Source organism: Canis lupus, chromosome X, assembly GCF_048164855.1.
Source record: "Canis lupus baileyi chromosome X, mCanLup2.hap1, whole genome shotgun sequence".
In the NCBI taxonomy this organism is placed as follows: Eukaryota; Metazoa; Chordata; class Mammalia; order Carnivora; family Canidae; genus Canis; species Canis lupus.
This window is the reverse complement of record NC_132876.1, coordinates 33413154-33429600: the sequence shown is the minus strand read 5'-3', so window position 1 is coordinate 33429600 and position 16447 is coordinate 33413154. Positions and strand designations below refer to the sequence as shown.

General features: G+C 38.4%; 1 protein-coding gene across 2 annotated transcripts in view; it reads left to right on the top strand.

The window, feature by feature from the left end:
• WDR44 (WD repeat domain 44) overlaps positions 1–16447 on the top strand; it is an 81521-nt gene that overhangs the window by 51954 nt on the left and 13120 nt on the right. For both annotated transcript variants that reach the window (XM_072817977.1, XM_072817978.1), the window contains 3 exons: positions 1550–1688; positions 2921–2985; positions 14321–14434. In XM_072817977.1, the coding sequence (XP_072674078.1) occupies positions 1550–1688; positions 2921–2985; positions 14321–14434 (318 nt within the window). The remainder of the gene's footprint in view (positions 1–1549; positions 1689–2920; positions 2986–14320; positions 14435–16447) is intronic.

The window sequence follows — 16447 nt, the reverse complement described above, 5'->3', positions numbered from 1 at the left end:
TGTACTGTTTTGATTCACTTTCATTATTTCCAGTTTTAACTAAAGTCTCATTTTAGTAGGCTCCCAATAACAAATTTCTTAATATACTGGAATTTTGTGGAAATGAATGTTATTTCAGTAAATGAGCTGTTGCCTCTAACTTGGATAATCTTTTTTTAAGTTTATTTATTTTTAGGTAATCTCTACACCCAACATAGGGCTCAAACTCATGACCTGGAGACCAAGAGTTGCATGGTCTCCCAAATAAGTAGGCACCCCATAACTTGGATAATCTTTTTGATCTGCATAGATATGTGTTATAATACAATAGTAGTTTTAACAGTATTTGTTGTAATAGCATTTGGGTTTTCCAATTTAAGGGTTCACGTTCTTTAATCACCCCACCCCCACCCCCCAACACATACATACTTCCCTTTGTTAGCAGTATCTGGGAATTCTTTTTTTTTTAATATTTTATTTATTTGAGAGAGAGCAAGCATGAGTAGCGGGGAGGGGCAGAAGGAGAGGGACAAGCAGACTCTCTGCTGAGCAGGAGCCTGACTTGGGGCTCATCCTAGGACCCCAGGATCACGATCTGAGCTGAAGGCAGGTGTTTGACTGAGCCACCCAGGTGCCCAGTATCTGGGAATTCTGACCATATACTGTGAAACATTGTTTCTAGGGAGAAAAAAAACAGGATGAGACCACATGATTCCAACACTTTATAAATGCCCAATGCAATGAAAGTCACTGCTAATGTGAACTTATATTTCCCTCAGCCCTGATCAAGAGTATCAGTGGTATCCTGAGGGCTCTGTCTCCTCTGATGCCACTCCCCCTTATGTTCAGCTAGGAGACTGAGATTTTATTTGTGTTTTTACAATGATTTCTGGCCATCTTGGAACTCCATTTCCTTTAATTTGTAGACAAGGCTTGTGCTTTGACCTTGTTAATTTAGATTATGGTAAAATGCTGCTTTCTTATTCTGCCTTTCTCCTAAAAGTTCCTCTTTGTGCTGTTGCATCATTGAACTGTTGGCCTCAGGTCGTATCAGAATGTGAGCATTATCTTAGGATGTATAATTTGGAATAATTCTTTACTTTGGCTTTAAAATAATGTTTCGACTCTTAAGGGTGCCTGGCTGGCTTAGTCGGTAGAACATGCAACTTTTGATCTCAGGCTTATAAATTCAAGCCTCATATTGGGTGTAGTGATGACTTAAGAATAAAATCTTAAAAAAAAAAAAGGTTTAGGGGCACCTGGGTGGCTCAGTGGTTGAGCCTCTGCCTTTGGCTCAGGGCATGATCCAGAGGTCCTGGGACTGAGTCCCACATCAGGCTCCCTGTGGGGAACCTGCTTCTCCCTCTGCCTATGTCTCTGCCTCTCTCTGTGTGTCTCTCATGAATAAATAAAGTATTTGAAAAAAAAGTTTCAACTTTGTAATAACTTTTTTTAATTGGAGTTCGATTTGCCAACATATAGTATAGCATCCAGTGCTCATTCCATCAGATGCCCCCCTCAGTGCCCGTCACCCTTTGTAATAACTTTGAACCTTTCTTTGTTTTCATAGGGAGCTGTGTGGACCATGAAATTTTCTCACTGTGGCCGATTACTTGCCTCAGCTGGACAAGATAACGTAGTGAGAATATGGGCTCTAAAAAATGCTTTTGACTATTTCAACAATATGAGAATGAAATACAATACCGAAGGTATTTTTCATTCACCTGTGGGCTTTAAAACTCTAGAGACATCTGTTGTTTTTATATTTTAGGTATAATAATGTCTTTCTCTGGCAACCATTTGCAATAACCACTATTTTTCATAATGGTCACAAACCTAAAAGTAGGACAGAAGTCAACACCAAAAAAAGCATATAAATCCCATGGAAAATACTACCATAAAGCTTTTGACTTTATCCCTTTTGAAGTGTAGTGCAGAGTTTATTTCATCAGCTGTTGAGAACAAAGTTACTTGGTTTCCCCTGACAACCTTTAGTTCTCCCCTGGCTTAAAATGAAATAACCTAATTAATCTAGAAAAAGAATGAAAATAATAATATCCATCTAATACGTAAAGAAAGCTAAAGGAGACCCATCTATGAAAAGGAAATGTGATTTGTCAGTACATTAGAGGTATATGAAAAAAAGGTTAAATGGCAGAGGGAAACCTCAGAATGTGATACATGTACACGTGATTACAGCTATGTAAACTAGTTCTGTATGTTGATAACTTACCAGGAGAGTTAGAATTGATGGAAATGAGAGTTTTATGTTTATGGGTTCCTTCTCTTATAATTGTTTAACTTCAATAAATTTTGTTCACAAACCCCTTCCTTTCACTCCCATCCTCACTCCGGTCAACCAGGGCTGAAACCAAGAAGTTAAGGGATGGGAGAAAGAATAAGTAGCCATGGGCTGGAGTATAGAGTATATCTGAAGCACCAATTTGAGGAATATAGAAATCTAGGAAGATCCACTAAACTGGCAAATGAGGCCTCACATACTTTAGTGGTCCTGTGGGTATAGCTTGCATTGTGTTATACATAATTTAAGATAATGGGTTCGCAAAAAGTTAAACTATGTTTACATTTCTTTTATTGCCCTGCCTGGAGCAGAAAGACGTTTTTAGTGGCCATTGAGACTTACACCACCCCAGGCCCTTTGTGCCCCTTTATTGTTCATCTTGTTTGTATTCACTATGAATAATGAGGATTTTAAAATATTTTATTACATTGGTTATATGGTTATAAAGATGTTATGATAAAAATGATAACCAATATTTTGATGGCCAAAGAATTAATGCTTCACTTATTTAGAAAATGTGTTTTTTCAGAATGTTACATTATATGACTATTAATTAGGTGTTGCTGTATCATTATTTCTGATTGATGTTTTGTGTAAGTGTGTTTACATACGTTTTTATAATTATTATATTGTTTTTAGGACGTGTGTCCCCATCCCCTTCTCAGGAAAGTCTGAATTCATCAAAGTCTGATACAGATACAGGGGTATGTTCAGTATTTTCTGATTACTCTTGTTAACTGCTATAATTTGATTTGTTTACCATGAAGTACCTTATTGTCTAGCAGCAATTATAGTTACATGAAAGCAGTAAATTAAGATACATTAGAAACAAGAGTTTCTTCTTTTAGAATTGGTAAATGAAAAATTGTGGTATTTAAAAGCTGTCATACAGTGGATGATACTATTCCAGCTACTAAACTAGTAATGCAAATTTGAATTAAACAAAATCCCCTCCCCTCAAATCCATGTTACAATTTAAAAAAACATTGGATACTGAATAAGGGGTGATTAAGAAAAGAAAAACAGATATTGAAATATTTTAATTTTTCTATCTTATTGGTTTAATAAATATTTTATGACAGTTTCAGGTAGTTTAAAATATCTTAATGATTTTCATTTGATCTGATAGCTGGAAGGTTAAAAATAACCAATGTTAAACCTAAAAAGCCAAATGGAGAATATTTTTCTAAGCTGTTCCCTGTGCTCCTTGTGTATTGATCTAGACAAGGGGATGTAAACAAAGAACCTAAAATGTTCACCTGCTCAACAGTATTTTCCTGAAATTTCATTGTCTCTATAGTATTTGACATATTCCTCTCAGCTTTCTATGGTTCTGTTATTCCTTGTTCTCTTCCTATACCCTTGCTGTCTCTTTCTTCCACTTAAATGGTGCTGTTTTTCAGGGTTGTATCCTTGCCCATCCTTATATGACATATTCATTTGTTGCCTCAAGTGAATTGGCTCTACCTTCATAATTCTTGTTTCCTTTGAATAGCTTTATGGGTTTTAAACAATAAGATATTATTGGGCATGCTACCCTTTTCACGTAGCAGTATTTATAGAGTCTCTCTGTCAGTGTATTCACCAAGCACATCAATTAATAGGTCTAAAATTGAATTCCCTCAACAAATATTTTTTGAGTGCTTGTTACGTGTGCCAGATACTGCTAGATTCTGCAGTCAAATGAGACATAGTCTTTGCCCTCAGAGACTATGCTGACTCATGAAATAGATACATTCACAATTCTAGTATTAGATGGTAATATTCTATAGAAGGTACTACCCAAGTATAGGAGTTATCTTTACAAATCAGAGCATGAGGGAAAATCTTCCTGGAGGCTTTGTTTGTGAGCCAGGAGCTAAGTGTGTGAGAGAAGGAAGAAAGGAAAGCGTCACAGTGAACAGCCAGTGGAAAAGCCTGGAGGCTGAAACAGGATGGCATGTTAACGGTGCTGCTACCTGAAGTCCCGTGTTGCTAGAGTAGAGCAGGCATGTGTGAGAGTTGGAGGAGAGGAAGGCAGGATTAGGATTTTAAATGGCCCTTTGTGTTAAACCAAGATATTTGGACTTTGTCCTGCAAGCTACGGGTCGGGGGGAGGAGGGGAGAGGTCCTGAGAAATTTCAGTCAGGAGCTGAGTTAAAACGTTCAGATTTTTGTTTCAGGAAGAGCATTCTGGTAAACCCTGTAAAGCATCAATTAGATGGGGTCCAGGCTACAGAGAGAGATACCATTTAAAAGGTTATTAACCCAGGAGAGAAACAAATACTTTATGAAACAGTGGGTCTAGAAACTATAACGATGAGCTAATTTGAGAGATGTAGAAGATGTAGGATCTCTGGCACTTGGTGATGGACTAGCTGGGGTTGTTGATGAGTAGCCTAGGATTATCCCCAGCTGGCTGGCTTCAGTAACTGGCTTAGATATTAATGGTCACTCATGTAAATATTTATATTACCTACCCACAGCCCTGCTTCTCTCTTTTGAGCCTTCTTTAATGGCATCATTATCCATAAGTTACGTTTCTGACTCCATCAGAAAATACTCCATTACCTTTTTTTCCTTACTTTTTTAACTCCATCAGAAAATACTCCTTACTTTTTTCCTTACCCACATATCAAATTAGTTATACATTTCTATCTACTCTGCCTACAAATCCCCATGGAATCTGTCCCCTCATTCTCCATTGTCACTCACATATCTCAGCCCTCAATGTTGATTGAGATGTTTGCTATAGCCTCCTAATTGCTTTTTCTGTCTTTGGTCTCTACCCAATTCATTTTCTATACTACCATTAGCTTTTTTCCCAAAATCCAGATCTGATGCCATTTTGTGGTTTAAAATCTTTTGATGGCTTCTTGTCGCCTACAGAATAAGGCCCTTCCTGATATTGCCTCATTTTACCTTTATATGTGTGTGTGTATGTATGTATATTTTATGATAGTAAATGCAAATTTTTAAAAAGACTTTCTATTAGAGAGTGCAAACATGAGCTGGAGGAGGGGCAGAAAAAGAAGCAGACTCCCCGCTGAGCAGGGAGCCTGATGTGGGGCTCTTTCCCAGGACCCCAGGATCATGGTCTGAAATGAAGGTAGAGGCCCAACCAGCTGAGCCACCTAGGCACCCTGTCATCTTACCTTTTTTTTAAGATTTTATTTATTTATTCATGACAGACACAGAGAAAGAGAGAGAGAGAGGCAGCGACACAGGCAGAGGGAGAAGCAGGCTCCATACAGGAAGCCTGACTCGGGACTCGATTCCGGGACTCCAGGATCATGCCCTGGGCCGAAGGCAGGCACCCAGGGATCCCCCTCATCTTACCTTTTTAACTCAGTTCTAATTCCCTGGTGCCTGTGCACCCTGCTCACCACACTGGACTTAGGTCTGTCTGTACTGTACCCTAACCATTATTTCACGTTCATTGCCTTTGTCTGCTGTTTGCTTTGCCCACAGTGCCCTCCCTGTCCCCTTTTCTCACAGGGCAGAACTCTATTCATCCTTCAAGATTCAGTTCAAAAAGGAAAAAAAAGATTCAATTCAAATATCTTATCTTCTCTCATTATTTTCCCTGAATCAGGCAGGCAAAATTGTTCCTCATTTGTGTTCTCACAAAACTTTACAGATACTTTGACACTGATACCACTACTGTGTGTTCTTTGGCAGTTTTTCTCACTGACTAGACTCTGGGCTGATTTAAGGCAAAAATCTGTACTATGGATTTTAGTGCCCTTGGAACCTAACCGCATGCCTGACTGTGGTGGGCCTGAATCGGTTTTGAATTCCTGTTTCTGTGCCTTTGTTCCTATCTTCCTTATCTGGATGCCTGTAACCTCCCTTCTTTCTATTCAAAGTTTGCCCTTTCTTCAAGGCTCACTTCCTCTATAAAGCCTTCACTGACTAATGTAGTGGTAAAAAATTTAACCACTTTGCTTTAGAGAGAAGGTTTTGCTTTTATTAGTTTAATTCACCATAAATCTTACAGGCATTGACTACTATTAAAAACAGGAACTATTTGTACCATCTTGTATTATACTTATTTCAACAGTCCTACTAACCGATTTTTTAATGTATTTCTAAAGATTTCATTTATTATTTATTTTAGAGAGATCGTGTGAGTTGCAACGGGGGGGTGAGGAGCAGAGGGAGAGAGAGAATACCAAGCAGAGTCTGTGCTGAGCTTGGAGCTCTATGCAGGTCTCAATCCCATCACCCTGAGATCATGACCTGATTGAGATGAAATCAAGCATTGGAATCTCAACTGACTAAGCCACCCAAAAGCCCCCCCTACTGACAGATTTTTTAAAAGATTTATTTATTTATTTATTTATTTATTTATTTATTTATTTATTCATTCATTCATTCATACATACATACATACATACATACATACATACACACACACCTGGGTGGCTCAGTGGTTGAGCATCTGGCTCTGACTCAGGGCATGGTCCCAGGTCCCAGGATCAAGTCCCATATCGGGCTCCCCACAGGAAGCCTGCTTCTCCCTTTGCCTATGTTTCTGCCTCTCACTGTCTCTCATGAATGAATGAATTAATTTAAAAAAAGATTGATTTGACAGAGCACGAGAGAGCACAAGCAGGGGGAGTGGCAGGAAGAGGGAGAGGGAGAAACAGTCTCCCTGCTGAGCAGGGACCCCAATGCGGGTCTCAATCCCAGGACCCTGGAACCATGACCTGAGCTGAAGACAGATACTTAACTGGCTGAGCCACCCAGGCACCCCCATATTCTTAACTACATCCATCCACCCTTACCTCATTTCCCCCTCCCCCCAGAAAACCTAAGTAATTCCTGAGCTTGTTTGAATACAGGCCTTTTTTTTAAAGATTTATTTATTTGATAGATTGTACACAAGTATGTGGTGTGGGGAGGGGCAAAAGGGAGAGGAAGAAAGAAATTCAAGCAGACTCCATGCCAAGCACAGAGCCTGACTGGGGGCTCAGTCTCACGACCCTGAGACCACAACCTGAGCCAAAACCAAGAGTCAGTCACTAAACCAACTGTGCCACCCAGGTGCCCAAAATATAGGCTTTCAAAATGAGGAGCATAGTATTTCTTTGATACAAAAAGTAGTGACCCCCTGGAGTATTGAGGTTTTTTTCCTATAGTAGTTGAGTATCGTTTATATCTGTTGTTTTCAGGAAAAGATTGGTGTTTCTTTCACTTCTGTCATTTTGTTAGGGGGTGGTTAGAAGAGGCCTCGATTTCATATGCCTTTGGAGTATGATATCTGATATTATCTTTTATCATAGCACTAGCTACAGTGAGGGGCAGTATATACAGTGTATTCATTGATTTACTTTCCTGATGTGTGTGTTCTTTTTTTCTTATGATAGTGATATACTTATCTCTTCTGAACTACATCCTCATTCTTGTTAGCATTCATGTAAAATAGAGTACTTAGAATTACCTGTACTGGGATCCCTGGGTGGCGCAGCGGTTTGGCGCCTGCCTTTGGCCCAGGGCGCGATCCTGGAGACCCAGGATCGAATCCCACATCAGGCTCCCGGTGCATGGAGCCTGCTTCTCCCTCTGCCTATGTCTCTGCCTCTCTCTCTCTCTCTGTGACTATCATAAATAAATAAAAATTAAAAAAAAAAATTTAAAAAAAAAAAAAAAAAAAGAATTACCTGTACTATGGCTGGGCATAGAGAATGACACACCCAAGATCCCTAACCTCTTCATTGGTCATGCCAAGCCTAGAATTCTGCCTATTATGCTCTCTCCATTCCTATTGATTTACAAAAGTAGCTCTGTAAATGGAAGAAATGGAAGAAAGGAAGAGGATGTGCCGAGTTTGCTCCAGTATGGTAGAGATTTGTAAAATTTCTGCTTGAAAGTAGAAGTTGTAACTATGTTGTTTATATAGGAATTGGTGCTTTTCTTGGGTTAAATCTGTGTTTGGTGTGCTTGATTAGTGGGACATCATTATGGGTGTTATAGCATTTAACTGCTGCTTTGAATTTTTGAGAGAAGATTTTAAGGAGGGAAAAAATTTGCTACTCTCTTAGGTTCTACAGCCAGGATTGTAGCTGGGATCCACGAATAACCTGACCAAAGACAGATTCACAGGAGAAACAGTTCACTATATATGTATATGGAGGCCTTCATAGAAAAATACTGAATACCTAAAGAAGCAGTTAGACCCAGGGGCTTATATATGATTTTAACAAAGGTGGTAAGTTTGTGGAGAGGTGACCAGGCCAGAAGGAAAGGGGTTGGGCCTAAAGCTCAAATTTACTCCCCTAAAGGGAATAAATTGTGACCAGGTAAAAATATTGGGGGAAACTAATGGAGGATAAGGATTATTTAGTAACTATCTCCAGAGGTAAGATGTACTTTCCCCTTCTTGGCAAGGAAGAGATGAAGGGGAGACACCCTCACAAAGAATTTCTTGCTCTGCTTTCGAGTAGAAGCAGGGAGGGCAGAGACTTTTTCTTGTGTCTGTTCTTTCTCAGTTGCCTCCAGTTCAAAATAATCTTTATGCGAAGGGAATATTTTGGGGTGACATAGTCTGATCTCCTTCAAGATTATTAAAATCTAAAATTTAGATGAAAGGAGTTAGCTATATGGAGGTGAGAGGTAATTTTTGTGAAAGTGTACATGTGCAGCATTTTATTTAAAAATATGCATTGAAGGGCACCTGGGTGGCTTAGGTTAAACGTGTGGCTCTTGGTTTCGACTCAGGTCATGATCTCAGGGTCATGAGCTCAAGGCCCATATCAGGCCCTGTTCTCAGTGGGGTGTCTGCTTGAGATTCTCTCTCCCTGCCCCTCTGCCCTTCCCCCAACCCTGCACACATACACACACGTGTTTTCTCTCTCTCTCAAATAAATCTTTAAAAAATAAAGTGCATTCAGGAGCTCTTGGGTGGCTCAGTGGGTTAAATGTCTGACTCTTGGTTTTGGCTCAGGTAATGATCTCATAGGTGGTGAGATCAGGCTCCATGCTCAGGGGAGTCTACTTGAAGACTTTCCCCCTGACCTTCACCTCATGCATGCCCTCTAAAATAAATAAATTTTAAAAAATATGTCTCTAAAATAAGTAAATCTTTCAAAAATATGCATTGATTTAGATTTGGTTTGGTCAACAACAATTACTACATTTCTACTACGTGTTAGGCACTGAAGTATAAAGATGCGATGGACAGTTTATGTGAAGGAGCTCTGCATGGGGAAAAACAGGCATCAGTGATGATAATATATATCCAAAGCAGAATTAAATATCATTTTCCCAGGGATCCCTGGGTGGTTCAGTGGTTTGGCGCCTGCCTTTGGCCCAGGGCGTGATCCTGGAGCCCCAGGGTCGAGTCCCAAGTCGGGCTCCCTGCGTGGGACCTGCTTCTCCCTCTGCCTGTGTCTCTGCCTTTCTCTCTGTGAGTTTCTCATGAATAAATAAATAAAATCTTTAAAAAAATATATAATTTTCCCTGGATAACCCCTCCTTTGATAATGTATTTGATGTCAGTTAGTTAAAAGCCATACCATCTTCTGAGTTAGAAACTGTGATCACTTTTTACTTTTCTCTCCTTCAGCGTTTGCTCATTCACCAGATCCTGCCAACTGGATCTCAGAAATGTCTTTGGAATCTGGCCTTTCATTTCCACTGTTTGTAATCTGGGCCTTTACCTCTTACTTTGAATCATAATAGCTATTCTTCCAGATTCCAGTCTTTCATCCTCATTGCTAACAGAATTACTTTCCTATAAAACATACCTGATTTAGTTCCTTTCCTGTTAAAGCACTGCTTTGGGTTCTCTTTTTTTACCTATAGATTTAAGTCCAGATTCGTTATTGTGGCTCAGTCTTGCAGAGATCAGCCTGACCTTAGTTCTCAGTGTTATTTTTCACCCTTCCCTTTCACAAACCTTGTGTTCTGAGCCATTTCTCAGATGTTCATTGTTACCCCAACAAAAATGTCAGATTCTTTGTTGATTGCATGTATTTACATATGCTGTTCCCATTTGCCTTGCCAATTGGTTTAAGACTCAAGAGTCCTCACTGAAGCATTTCTTGCTGCATCCAGTATATATTATTCATATGTTCCCTCACTGCCCCCAAGGTATTTTGCTCATATTTCTGTTAAAGGCACTTAGTGTACTACATCAATTTATGTAACAACAGCTAACATTTTATGAGCCCTGACTCTGTGCCAGGGTATTTGAACACAGAATAATATAATCTAACATATTTTAAAAGATTCATTCTAGCTTTTAAATACTGAGACTAGAATATAAGAATGATAAGAATTATATTATTTATTTTATCTCAAATAATTAACACAATAACTGGTAAATAGTGCTAATAAATATCAAAAGGCTTACAAGTTTTCATAGCAGTCCAACTTTAAAAGACATTTTTAGATAACCAGATATTTGAATATAGGTTAGATATTAGATGATACAAATGGTATTTTTTAGGTGTAATAATGGCATGGTAGTTATACTTAAGAGGGCTTATTAATTAGAAATACATAAAGATTATTTACTGGTAAAATCATTGGTGTTTAGATCTTGCTTTAAGTGCTCCAGCAAAAATAAGCAAATATGTAAACGTGCAAGGATTGATAAAACAAGATGAGTAAAATATTCATAATCATTAAAGCAGGTGATGTATGTATGGAGTTCATTCTATTTATTACATTATTCTACTTCATGTATATTTGAAATGGCCATAATAAAGTTTTATATATATTTATTTAGAGATATAAATATCTCTCTAGATGTAGATATCTGCTTATAGAGAATACATATAGATAGAATACATAACATTTTACTGGTTGAGTCTACCTTTAATAATTCTGCCTTTAAAAATCTGTCATGAGGGCAGCCCAGGTGACTCAGCGGTTTAGTGCTGCCTTCAGCCCAGGGTGTGATCCTGGAGACCCGGGATCGAGTCTCACGTTGGGCTCCCTGCATGGAGCCTGCTTCTCCCTCTGCCTGTGTCTCTGCCTCTCTCTCTCTCTCTCTCTCTCTCTCTCTCTCTCTCTTTTTCTCTCTCTGTCTCTCATGAATAAATAAATGAAATCTTTTTTAAAAATTCTGTCAAGAAGAAATAATCGGGGGTGCCTGAGTGGCTTAGTCAATTAAGTGTCTGCCTTTGGCTGGGGTCGTGATCCCAGGGTCCTGGGATCCAACCCTGCATAGGGCTTCCTGCTCAGCGAGGCCTCTGCTTCTCCTTCTGCCCCTCCCCCTGCTCATGCTCACTCTTTTTCTCTCAAATAAATAAATCTTTTTTAAAAAAAATAATCAGGCTCAAGGATGTAAGTAAGAGGATTTTCATCTTAGTATTCTAACAATAGTTAAAATTTAAACAATTTAAATTTTTAACAGTTGGAAAATAAAAACTATGGTATAATTCTTGAAGTAGAATACTATGGAGTCCTTAGATTATTTTCAAAGACTAATGACATTAAAAATATTCAAAATAAAATGTGAGGTTAAAAAAATTTTCAAAGAAGGGTGCCTGGGTGTCTCAGTCAGTTAAGCGTCTGCCATCGGCTCAGGTCATAATCTCAAGGTCCTGGGATGGAGCCTTGCATCGGGCTCCCTGAGTCTGCTTCTCTTTTTCCCTCTGCCACTCTCTATGCTTGTGCTCTCTCACTCACTCTCTCTGTCAAATAAAATCTTATAAAAAAAGTTTTTTTTTCAAAGAAATACACTAAAGTTGGGGCACTTAGCTGGCTCAGTCAGTAGAACATGTGACTCTTGATCTCAGGGTTGTGAGTTCAAGCCCCATGTTGGGTGTAGAGATCACTTGAAAATAAGATCTTTGGGGGGAAAAAGAAATTACTAAATTATTAGTAGTAGTCATCTCTAGATGATGAGATTTTAGGCCATTTTTATTTGATTCTTTATACTTGTCTGTACTTTTAAAATTTTCTTTAGTAAACATACCTGCTTTTATTAAAAACAAATAACAGAAGATAGTATAAAAGTCTTGGGTTTAAACCTTTTAACTGTAATACTCTTAATAATAAAATAGGGATAAAGATGCATGTTCCAGGATGTTCATTGAATTGCTATTCTAACAAAAAATTGTCAATGTCTAAATGACCAGTTAGAGAATGATTAAATTATGGCACATCCATATGCAGCTAGTAAATGTTTTCAGAGAGTGAATTACTGAAAATGTTCATGGTATAATGGAAAGGAAGATACTGAATCATGTGTGCAATGATTTCAGTTAATGTTTTTTAAGAAATGAAAGATGAAGGCCATCAAAATGTTAGCAAATTATGTTTTAATTTTAGTTTTTCTGCTTCCAATGCTTTCTGAATTGTCTACACTGGTCATGTATTTATAATCAAAAAGATGTATTAAAGTATTTTGAAAGAAAATGTAGAGTACAAGGAGAAGAACATGGATGTTTGAAGAGAAAAATAAGATCTGGAATCAGTGCTAGAGGAATGATGCTGAGGAATTAATGAAATGTAAATGGTTATTTAGCAAAAGGTTGAATTTTATGCAGTAGGGCAACCCTGTTTAGTTTTATGTGTTCTTCTGTGCTCTCTAGGCTGACACACAACTAGAGGATGAAGCTGTAGTCCTCTAGGATTAGGAGTGCTTGGCAAAAGGTCACAGCATCTCTTGTAGCTGTTCTACCTTTGCAGTAGATATAAAGATGTTTTTATACACTGTAAAGTTCTAGGCAAATAGTAGTAGTAGTTTTTATTTGTCCTATGGCCACTGGCCTAGTTTAAGCCTTCCTCATTCTTATTTACACTTACTGCTCTTCCTGCCTCCAACTCTTTCTCCCTACCATCTTTTACCTTACTGCCCAGCTTTCTCTTTCCAAAGCACTGGTCACATCGTGTTATTTTTTTCTTTTCAGAAGCCTGTCCTGGCTCTCCACTGCCTTAGAATATCTGAACTTTTAAGCCACAAATGTGAGGCTCTTTATGATCTGGTCTCAAAGTACCTTTTTACCCTAATCCCCTGTTATATCTCCAGACGCTTTTCCCCCATCCTCATCATCCTACCTAAATATGCAAGGCCTATTAGCTAACAACTCTGTATTTTTGCCTATGCTACATCCTCTAAAACATTTGAGGGACAATTTTTGGACATATGGTTGTATTTCTGCTTTGGTTCTGCTGTTTACAGGTGGCTGTGTGAGCTTTAATATGTTATTTTGATCTCTTTGAGCCTCAGGTTTTTTTCTTAATATCTCCATCTTCATAATGTTAATACCTACCTGACAGAGTTGTTAGGATTCATTCAGATAATGAATACAAAAGCATGTTGTAAACTAAATGCATGGCACACATGTATGGCATTATTTTCTACCTACCTCTGTCAGGATGCTTTTGACTTCAAATAACAGAAATCCAACTGAAAATGGCTTAAACAATGAGGAAGCAAGTCTGGAGGTAAGGCGGTACCAGGGTTGGTTAATTCAGCAGCTCTGTAGTGTCATCAGGGACACAGGGTCCTGCCATCCTCCTGCTTTGCTCTTCTTTGTCTGTTGTTCTTTGGTTTGTTCCCCTCACGGTAGTTAGATGGCAACTACAGTCTTAGGTGTCATACGGACAGCAATGTTCAGAGGAAGGAAAGAAGAACATCCCTTTAGTATGCCCATTTTAAGAGTGAGTAAATCTTTCTGGAAGCCTTTCCTCTGTCTCCCCCACCACTTTCCTTCATGTCTAATTGACAAAAACTGTAGCACATGCCCATGCCTAAATCAATCATCACTGGGAAAGGGAATGAGCTCAAGACCGATCATGATTCATCCCCTGGTGCTGGCTCCCACCTCTCCGGAAGGAACAGATGCTCAGAAAAGGACAAAGTAGGGGCTCTGTTAAGGAGGGAGAGATTGTGATAGCACAGTCTTCAGGGATGATCCTGGTTTATTAGAACAAGGAGATGGATGAGTGATAAGTAGTAGATTCATCGTAAAGGGGAGTTTGTTACTGGTAGATCAAGATTTCAGTTAGGCAGCATACAAAATGATAGAATGGATGGGGTAGGAAGAGTATGAAGCTTTTGTTTTTCTAGTTTTAACCTTTGTCTTTATATCTAAATAGGTATGCAGTGGAGCTGATGAAGATCCTGATGATAAAAATGCACCTTTTCGGCAGCGGCCATTTTGCAAATATAAAGGACACACCGCTGATCTTCTTGATCTTTCATGGTCTAAAGTAAGAAATTCTTACTTGAAGAGTGTATTAATTCTATGTAATTATGACTTTGGGATAAAAACAAGTGTTTTCTTCTTATGATTGTCACACTGTCAAGTTTTTGAATGGTTATATATATTTCATGGGAGTTATCTACAAAGTAATCGGTTAAAAAGAGGAGAAACATCAAGTTAGGCTAATAAAATGTATATATTACTTAACAGCTTCTGTCCCGAACTGTCTATATATTTGTACTTTTTTCTTCTTTATGAAGTAATTTTGCAATGTAACTATCCTCGCAAAGTGGATATGACTGCAGCTACAATGGTGAAGTCTGATCTAAGCAAGACTGCTTTGGCTAATCTATATTTATTGAATCATTAAGTTTACCAATATGTAACTCTTTAATAAGTCATCATTTTGGTTTTTTCCCTTAGAGCAAAATTATTTCAGAAGTAGAGGGGCCTGTTCCACCACTGAACAAGTATCTTAGCAGTTTTGCAGAAACTTAAAGGGATACTTTACATTTTATTTAAGGCGTCTGAAGCATGAAGCATTGTTTGGAATTCTTGCATAATACCCTATATTTCCTTTGTGATTAACATTTGTCAGTAATCAGGATCTAAAATATATTTAGAATTGGAGGGGGAAGTAATATTTAAAAGCCTTAAACTAGGGCTCCTGGGTGACTCAGTTGGTTAAGTCTTCCTTCAATTCAAGTCATGATCCCAGGGTCCTGGGATCGAGCCCCACATTGGACTCCTTGCTCAGCAGAGCATCTGCTTCTCCCTCTCTCTCTCTCTCTGCCTCCTCCTCCCACTGCATGTGCGCTCTCTCTCTCTCTCTCTCAAATAAATAAATGAATAAAAAAGCTTTAAAAATATAAAAGCCTTAAACTGAGAAAAGTCAACTGAGTTAACAAAATACCAGCAGAGGGATATCAGTGTTGCACATATATTTTCACTGTGTCAAGTGAACCTCATGTACCACAAAGTTACTACTGGTATATATAGGCAAGTCAGGCTTTCCCTGAGCTCCAACTTTGAATCACTCCATTTATGAATTGCTGCTCCCGTCATAATTGTTTAGGTATTCTGGATGCTTTAAAAAATCCATCTGTCATAATGTCTTTTTCTAACTTGGAAAAAACTTAGACCTTACCTGGTAGTCTGGTCTTAAACTGAGCCCTAATTGTATCTTTATACTCCTCCCACACCCTGTGTGAAATCTGAGTTGTCAGAAGATACAAATCTGAAGTTTCCAGAATCTAATAATCATACTCATTGGGGATAAGTACAAAGTACACACATATTTGGGAACCTTCACTCGTTTTACTTTCTGAAAACAACCCAATATTTTTTATGGGATGTAACCCTGACTGGAAGAAATGAGCTCTCCGTTGACCACTTATCAGTCAGGGTTCTCCAGAGTAATACAACCAAGAGAACATACATACATAAGGAGATTTATTTTAAGGAATTGGAGCACTCAACTGTGGGTGCAGGCAAGTTGAAATCTGTAGGGCAGACTGGCAGGCTAGAAATTCAGCAGGAGTCACACTGGAGTCTTAGGGCAGAATTTCTTCTCCAGGAATCTTGGTTTTGTTCATAAGGCCTTTATCTGTCTCTGTGCTCTTTTCTTTTGCTTTCTTTTTTACCTGTTTACTTATGTACATGTCTAGATATTATTTGCAACAGGATTCTAAGGGCCAAAGTAGGGACCAGATTTTATTTTACTTTTGTTTCTCTTCAGTATCTAGCATAATCAGTATTTATAGTGATTGTTCTATCTATTGAAGACTTACTTTGTGCCAGGTAATGAGAATTACCTTGTTAATTCTTTTTTTAAAATTTTATTTATTTATTTATTTATTTATTTATTTATTTATTTATTTATTTAAGAGAAGGAGAGAAAGAGAATACACGAGCAGGGGAAAGGGCAAAGGGAGAGAGGAGGAGGGAAACGACTCCCTGCTGAGTGCAGAGCCCAACGATACCACTGGGCTTGATCTCCAGATCTGGACCCTGAGATCAT